Below are 8,640 nucleotides of genomic sequence, written 5' to 3' on the forward strand. Positions count from 1 at the left end.
GGCCACTTGGGACCTGTGCATAGACCGGACTGCTGAGCCTGACTCTTCGGTCTGCCGCCCATAACAGGGTCCCACCCGCACACCCTTTGCCACGGGACCCCACAGAGCCGCTCCACAGAGAGGGTAGACTGCACGCCCTCGCCCCGGCCTCGGGCCAGGCCGAGTGGCTTGCTGTGGACCCTGGAACATCAGCAGACCTGACTGAGGCAGAGGCTTTAAAGCCACTCGTGTGGTGGGCCTGCTGCACCTGCGCTGTCCGCTGGGCACGAGCCTCCGCCGGGCAGCCGCTGGCCTCAGAAGGCTCTGAACCCGCAACCCGAAGCAGAAGCATCGCAGCTGAGCTGCTGACCCAGGAGAGAAAAGCAAGTGGTTATTCTGGAAGCCACTGACACTTGGGACTGCTACACAGCACTTTTGCAGCAGAAACCTATTACGCCGGGAAGACATGGGTTTCCCCGACCCCAACCCCAGCTCGCTGCACAAAATCTCCCACTCTGTCTGGTCATCATCCACTGTCCCAGAAGCCGCTGTGCCCCTGCCCCTGAGGCAAATATAGAGACTCCCCCTGGAGTGGGGAGTCCCCCAGGTTGTGGGCTGGGAGACCTTGGATGCGTCACTTCCTCTGAGAGTCACCTACAGGGCATGGGTGATCATGCCTACTTCACCAGGGATTGGGAGGTCTCGGTGAGATGTCACAGATCTGCAGGGGGCTGAGGGGAGGTTGGAGAAGGAGGGTGGCCAGTGCTGGTACTTGTACTCATCAGGAGGGGGAGGGACTGGGCCTGCCACATGGGGGATGGGGCATCCCCTATGAGAAAGCTCACCCCCGTGGAAAATGAGGCCTCACTTTTGGAGGGCATGATTTCCAGTACAGTGGGGAATCTGACAGTCTAGACTGAAGAAAAAGCAAACAGGGTTATCTCAGTACCAACTCTAAACCACTCCTGTGGGTACAGGCCACACTGTTTGGAGGTCTTTATCAGGAATGCTTTTGAGCTTTAAGTAAAAGAATATACAGCTAATCATGGCTTAAATACAAAGGGTTCTATTTTCTCTTGTAACAAGGAGTCTGGAGGGAAACGGTGGTGTTGGTTCAGTGGCTAGATAATGTCTTCAAGGCACAACATCCCATCTTTTCCTCTTGCCATCTTTACTGTTTGTCTGGGTTTTTTAATCCTTAACGTTATTGCCTCACAATCACAAGAGGGCTGCTATGGTTCCAAGCATTTCATCTTTTTTTTTTAAGATTTTTTATGTTTTTTTATTAGAGAGAGAGTAGAAGCAGGGGGAGCGGCAGGGAGAGGGAGAGGGAGAAGCAGGCTCCCCGCTCAGCAGGGAGCCCGACGTGGGACTCTATCCCAGGACCCCAGAATCACGACCTGGCCCGAAGGCAGCTGCTTAACCGACTGAGCCACCCAGGCGCCCCTCCAAGCATTTCATCTTTACACAACCTCATTCGAGGTAAGAAGCAGCTAAACAAGAAAAGGGAGAAAAAAGTCCTGAGAAGCACCCCTTTCTCCCTGGCCAGCAATTCACTGCAGGTGAGGGTGAGTAAGCAGGTATCTTCAAAAAAGGACTGTGTTGGTCATGACAGTCTGAGACTAATCACAGTTCATGCCCCAAAGTTGGGCACATTGCCGAACAACATCAGGCTCCTGTTGGCAAGGCAGAAGGAAGCAGAATAGCTCCAAGGGAGACCAGGTAGCCCGTTAACAGGGTCCGCTGGAGGTGGGAGAATCAGTCCCACAGAAGAGTGGCTACCAGGCAGGACTCTTAACTGTGAACCTTATAAGCTGCTCTGTGACAAACAGCAGATTTCACTTTGTTGCAAAGAACAGAATCCACGTTGTTGCCAACAGCGCACTCCATTCCGTTGCCCACCGCAGACTGGCGGGCATGGCCAGCACCAGCTCCGTAGCTTCTCAGCACAAAGCAGGCAGGAGCAGGCCGTGGCTCTTGGTCCTCTCCAGCCCATCTGAGGAGCCCCAGAAGCCCCTAACTCATGGTCTGTCTCAGCCACCCGCTCGGCCTGAAACACCCCCCAGAGCCCTTGGAGTCAGGGCACTGCCCCTCACCCCGAAGGCTTAGCCTAACAGGTCCCATCCTCTCTGGGGAGCTTGGCAAACCTCCCCCGGGTGTGGTCAGACTTCGGGCTGCAAGTTTCTGTGTGGAGAGGCCTACGGAAGGCAAGACCTGGAGAGGGTCAAAGGTGCCTCCGGAGAGCCCACTGAGGGTGGGAAGGGGATGGAGGGCCCAAAGGTGGGAAGAGGATTCCTGAGGTGGGGGCAGGGCAGAAGCGTCGGCCCCAACAGACTCCACTTCTATGTCTTAACTTCTCCGATCCATGCCCCAATCGGAGGAAACAGTGGTCCCTTGGGCCAGATCAGACACTGAGATCAAAGAGCTATTCAGTTTGGCTGACGCAGTGCTAAAAAAAAGAAAAAAGAAAAAAGAAAGAAAAAAAAAAGGCTAATCCGAATGTTTAAAATTGTGAGGTTTCACATTACCGGCCAGATTTCAACCTTTCTTGAAAAATCGGAAACTCTGGCCACACCGCACCATCTTCCCATCTGGCGGCCCAGGCTACAGCCAAGTGGCTGCCATGCGTTCGGATGAGGCGTGAGCTTTGGAGCACCACAGGCCCCACTACCCCCTACTGCCTCCCCTCACCGACCTGGGCAGCCCGTGAACACCTCCCGGTTCTAATCCCTTAGGCCTGATTGACTCCATGACCGTGCTCTTCTGCCCCTGCCCTGCATGGTTCTGGGGGCCTCTGGGGGAGAAGACCTGGACTGCGCAGTGTTAGCAGGGAGGAGAAGCAGAAGTTAGGGGTACCGGGATAGAAATTCAGGGGCCTCTTTCGGCCCGTTTTTGTGGCCAGCGGGTTCCAGTGGCCTAGTTTGGCTAAAAATTTGTCAGGGGTCGCAGCCCTCCCTTCCTGGCGTGGACCTAAAGGCATGAAGGGGCTCCCATTGTCTCTGCCCTCCTGAGCCTGAGGGTTCCTTGGTGCCTCGTGGGGCATTTGACCTACGTTTGACCAAAAAGGCAACTGAGAGAGGTAGACACGGTCTCCCCGTCCCCAGCCCTTCCTGCCCCTGGGGGCACCTGCCCACATCCACAGAGCCCCCCCTCCCCCAACCACAGGGGCACTTCTGAGGAAAAGAAGCGGGACCGACTGTATTTTCAGCCCCCTGGAAAAGGCGCTGTAGGATCTTGGGGCGACACTTGGCTCCGTTCCTTGTGAGCCGAGACACTGGTGCGACAGCACAAGAGACAAGAAATGAGTAGCAAACGGGGGAGGGAGGTGGAAAAATTAAATTTTGCGTGATCAGCAAGGTTTCAAACAATCGCTCGCCAACTGAAGTGGGTGCCACGTCTATAAGTCATTCTGTTTTATAGACCATTAGGATCTCCAGAGAGAACCTGCATGGAGACCACTGCTTTTTGTTGAAATTAAAATGTCAGAGAAAAAGAAATAGAACAAAACAGGGAATCTGCAATTAATTACCAGGCCATAAAAATTCAATAATCAGGAGGCAGAGCGGCCGCGGGCCCAGAGGTATCAGAGCCGGCGTAACAAGAATGGAATACATTAATCTTTTCAAATTAGTTTTTTAATCTGACGGGGATATACGGCGACATGCCTCCCCTCCCTGCCCGCTCCGCCCCCCACCCCCTCTCCAGGCCTCTCGCCTGAAGCCGGTTCGGGAGGGAGGTTCGGGTGTGAGCTGGGGGCTTGCCCCAATCCGGACCCCCAGACAGGGGAGAAAGTGCTGGTCTGCGGCCCAGGCTGAGCCCAGGCCTGGTGGAGGGAGCCCAGCAGAGCTGCCAGGAAAGCGCTTCCGCGGAGAGGGGGCCTCCGTGGGCTCGGGGTTCCTCCTCTGGAAAATGGGAATCCTCTCCCAGCCTCACAGGCAGGCCGGATGTGGAATGCCGGGTGCTCGGTAGGTGGGCCCTAGGGTTACTGTGCTGACCGGACCGGCAGCTCAGGCAGCTAGGAGCCCACGAAGCTCCAACGTACTATTCCGAGAGCAATTATTTAGCATTTGCTGTGTGCTCAGCGCTGGCAGAGACCAGCAGCCTCAGCCCTTACTCTGGGGAATGAGACTCCTAGGTCAGAGAAACAGGTACTGGGCCACCCGGTAAGGGGGAAGGCGCTTCCCCTCGAAGCAGGGCGCCGGCCGGGCCGCGGGGAAGCGGGAGGAACTGGGACGGCGGCCGAGGGCCCACCCGGCAGCACCCCCAGCCCGGCCCCCGCGCAGCAGGCTCCACCCCGCGCCCCGGGTCAGTCCCGCCCCCGTGTCTCACTCGAGGTCCCGTCGTCGGCTCCCGGACCCTCCACCGGAACTGGGCCTCCTCCTGCGCGGCCTCCCAGCGCTGTGCTCCGAGTTTGTGTCCAGCTCGCTCGGGTCCTCAGCCTCAGCCACGCCGCGGCCGCACGCACCACCCCAAACCTCGACAAACCTGCCTCCGGGCCTCCGAGTCTGAGCCTCCCCTGGGCAGCCCCCGGTGCAGCTCTGGTCTGGACACTCAGTGGGCTGTGGGAGCAGCCACGCCCGGGGAGGTGACCTTGAGACGCAGTCGGATGACCGTCTGCCCTTTGGACTTTGACTCCTTTTAAATGTAACAGGTAGGGCCCACTCAGGGCCGGCCCTGTGTTAAGTCCTTCACCGGGATTTTCTCATTTCATCCCCTGCGAGGGGGGGGGACTCTTGATAACCCCATTTTGCAGAAGAGGAAATGGTGAAAGTGGAGTTGCCCCTCATTTTTGTGTGTGCTGTGCTCCCCGAATGTAGCTTCCCTAAGAGTACGCGCCAGCGCAGCTTCTTTCCCCTTCCCCACTTTGAGTCACAGAAGGCGCTCCATCAGTGCTCACTGGATCGTGTCCCTGCAGAACAGCCCTGCGAGCCGACCTCAGCTGCCCTTCCATCACTTTCCTCCCCAAAATATCTCCACTCCAACAGCTGCCATTTACTGAGCACCTACTGTGCCAAGTTGTGTGATCTGGTGCCATTTGCGGTAAGACTGTGGTTCCTGTTTTCTACAAAGGAAACTGAGGTTGAGAATGATGGCCCCAAGAGCTCACACCCATGTCTGGCGCCCAAGGGGAGGATTCTAAGAATCTTGTCTCAGAGCCCCATCAACGAGACCTGTCTCAGGACTCCCAAGCCCCACTTCTGGTTTTGTCCCCAAACCAGGTCCTTCACTCCTTCAACCGGATACCCTTACTCACCTCCCCCAAGAAGCCTCCCCTAATTCTCTCAGTCCCTCTCAGAGCTCCTGTCATTTCTATCACGTTGTACTCATTACTACCCTGTTACACCGAGGGCCCACCCACCCACATATGCCCCAGGGTCCCAGCAAAAACAGGAGCAATAAGAAGCATACACCCAGGAGGGGCATCACATTCTTCCTCCCTGACCCAGGACGGTAGACCTCAGGGGCGGGTAAGAAAAACCCAGACACCGCATGCTGGGCTTGCGCCCCTCTCTGGGCGCAGTTCCCAGTGAAGCCACCAGATGGCGCCCGGCTCGCTCTAGCGGGACTTGCAGTAAAGCTGTGCGGTCGCCAGATGGCGTTCGAGACCGCAGCTCGGCGGGCAGTGCCGGGACAGGGCGGAGCCTGGAGGGCAGGCGGGTCCCAGTGCGGGCCCAGGAGCCCCAGCCAAGTGGCCCGTACGTGGCTGCCTCCAGGTCGCACCATGATCCAGCCCGCACCCCGGCTCTCTGTGCCCGCCGCGCTGGCCCTGGGCTCGGCCGCGCTGGGCGCCGCCTTCGCCACCGGCCTCTTCCTGGGTGAGTAGGGCGGGGCCCGCGGAACCCTCCCCCCCCGCAGAGCCCCCGCAGGCGGGGCAGGTGCGGGAGCCGAGCCCGTGACTCTTCGAGGCTGGCTGCGGCTGAAGCTCAGCCCTGGCGCCCCGGAGCCCCAGGCCCTGACCCAGGACCCCTCCCTGGCAGGGAGCCGGGGCCATCCCTGGAGATCCCGGCGAGAGAAGCGCCTGCTGCCCCCTGAAGACAGCCCCCTGTGGCAGTATCTGCTGAGCCGCTCCATGCGGGAGCACCCGGCGCTGCGGAGCCTGCGGCTGGTCAGCAGGGCCAGGGGCGGGAACAGGCGCCCACCTCGGACCCAGCGGGTCCCACGTGGTTGTGTGACCTTGGGCTGGGCCTTGGCGCTCTCGGGCCTTCCGGGACACCGCCGGCTGGGCGCGGTGGGCGTTCCCTGAGGGCCCGTCCCGGGACCACGCCCCACGACCGCGCACCTGGAGGGGGTTGTGGACCCGGGGAGGAGCTGGGTGCCTGGCCGTGCTGGCGCGACCCTCTCCCCTCCACCACCGCGACACAGCTGACCCTGGAGCAGCCGCAGGGAGATTCCATGATGACCTGTGAGCAGGCCCAGCTTCTGGCCAACCTGGCGCGGCTCATCAAGGCCAAGAAGGCTCTGGACCTGGGTAGGGCGCACGGCCGGGATCACTGGGGGCCGAAGTCACCGGGATGTCCCCCTACTCTGGCCTGAGCCTGTCCGTATCCCTTGCCCCCAGGTACTTTCACAGGCTACTCAGCCCTAGCGTTGGCCTTGGCGCTGCCCCCGGCCGGGCGCGTGGTGACCTGTGAGGTGAACCCGGGGCCCCCGGAGCTGGGGCGGCCCCTGTGGAGGCAGGTGAGTGTCCCACACATTTGAGGCCCTCATCAGGCCCTTGGAGCCTGGCCACTCCCAGCTCCAGGAGAAGGGACTTGCTGGCTCTGACCCCACTCCTTCCGCAGGCTGAGGAGGAGCACAAGATCGACCTTCGGTTGAAGCCCGCCCTGGAGACCCTGGGTGAGCAACGGAGTGGAAGGGGCCCTGGCACCGTTTTCCAAGTGGGGCCACTGGGCGTGAGCTAGTGACCACGTCCGCTGGGCGGGCTTGGGGCAGTGACAGCCCCCTGCCTCCTGGCCTCGCCGCTGCCATGCGGCCACATGCTGGGCGGCAGGGCGCCCCTCCAGGCCAAAGTCCTTGAATAGTCACAGCGCCTGGGCAGGCCTGCGCAGGGGCTTCCGACCGCTGGGGCTGCGGACTCAGCCGCATCTGCCCCCCCCCCCCCCCCCGTTAAGATGAGCTCCTGGCCGCGGGCGAGGCCGGCACCTTCGACATGGCCGTGGTGGACGCGGACAAGGAGAACTGCACCGCCTACTATGAGCGGTGCCTGCAGCTGCTGCGCCCCGGAGGCATCCTGGCGGTCCTCAGTGTAAGGGAAGAACGAACCCTCCCGGGGCTGGGTTTCCTGTCTTTTCACTTGGCTCCTCCCCGTGCCCCGCCCCCATGCCACAAAGTCCCGCCCAGTGCACGCATGTAAGCCGCTCCCTCGCCCCGCCTCTCCCTTAGGCACCTCCCCCCTCGGCCCTGACCCCCTCCCCCCGTGATGCCCCGCCCCCCCCGCAGGTCCTGTGGCGCGGAGAGGTGTTACAGTCTCAACCAGGGAACACGGAGGCCCAGTGCGTGCGAAACCTGAACGAGCGCATCCTGCGGGACGCCAGGGTCCACATCAGCCTCCTGCCTCTGGGCGACGGCCTCACCTTAGCCTTCAAGATCTAGGGCCGGCCCCCAGCGGGTGGCCTCAAGGGAGGGGACCTGGGAACCCCAGACATCAACCCTGAGTTTTAAATTCGACAATAAAGTGGGGCCTGGGACACAATCTTTTGAGCCTCCGTATGTGGCGCAAAAGTGGGGTAGGGAGGGAAGGCCCAGCACTGGCAGGTCCTAAAGCAAATGGGGGCCTTGAGGTCATAGACCTCATCCCCTCCCTGGCACAGTCCTGAGGGCCACCTGGCACAGGTCCATAGCCTGAATAGGAGCTTCCAGCTGACTGGCAGCAGGAAATAAAGTTTTGATTGACCTGGCCACATACAGGACCCCAGCTCCTCAGTTTGCCCACACTCCACAGGATCTGAGCTGGGTAGAACCCCAACCCCTAGGTCTCCCTCCCACTTCACTTCCTAGGAGGGGCAAGTGAATGAAGGTCTTGTTTGGTGCAGCTGGGACTGGCTGGGAAACCGTATCTGGGGTCTGACAACAGGAAACCACCTTAGAGCAGACCAGGTTTGCCACTGGGCGCTTTCATAGGTTATGTTTTCACAGAACTGTCAGGTCGACCTCACCTCTGCTCAGTGGACATCACCTCTGAGAACCAGGCCACTTAAACCTGAGGACCTCAAGGTTGGAGTATATATCCTGTCCTCCCCCTGAAGTCCTGGAGGAAGGTGAGGGACTGGGTGGGATCACTGGCCAGAAAGGTGTGAAGTAGGCCTAGAGGTAGGAGACTATCAGTATGGCAGTTTTTAAAAAAAGTTCCCCACAGGAAGATGAATATAGTTAGGCCTTCCCACACCAACATCTATGAGAGGAGGTGGACAGGGAGCCAGGTGCTTCACTTCTCTCCATTTAGACAGCCCTAATCCCAATCCCACAGGAAGATCCTATCTCCACATCAACACAGATGAGTATAAGGTGCAAATATGAAGTGTTCTTCGACAAACTGCATCAGCCTAGAATACAATTAGGTTTTGCCACCCCTGGGTTAGGCCTGGGTGCTATAAAGCTGGAGACTATTAGAAATAAGGCCACAGGGGCCCACAGCTGGCAAATTCCATAATCCTACACCTC

At 59.5% G+C, this 8,640-nt stretch overlaps 1 protein-coding gene across 1 annotated transcript; it reads left to right on the top strand.

The window, feature by feature from the left end:
• The first annotated feature begins 5,597 nt into the window (after positions 1-5,597).
• On the top strand, positions 5,598-7,672 carry COMTD1 (catechol-O-methyltransferase domain containing 1). Its single transcript, XM_036095298.2, has 7 exons — positions 5,598-5,795; positions 5,958-6,085; positions 6,343-6,448; positions 6,539-6,657; positions 6,762-6,816; positions 7,092-7,225; positions 7,420-7,672. Exons 1-7 carry the CDS (start codon positions 5,702-5,704, stop codon positions 7,570-7,572), a joined length of 789 nt encoding a protein of 262 aa, XP_035951191.1. The 5' UTR covers positions 5,598-5,701; the 3' UTR covers positions 7,573-7,672.
• Positions 7,673-8,640: the final 968 nt, after the last annotated feature.

Source organism: Halichoerus grypus, chromosome 7 (genome assembly GCF_964656455.1).
Source record: "Halichoerus grypus chromosome 7, mHalGry1.hap1.1, whole genome shotgun sequence".
In the NCBI taxonomy this organism is placed as follows: Eukaryota; Metazoa; Chordata; class Mammalia; order Carnivora; family Phocidae; genus Halichoerus; species Halichoerus grypus.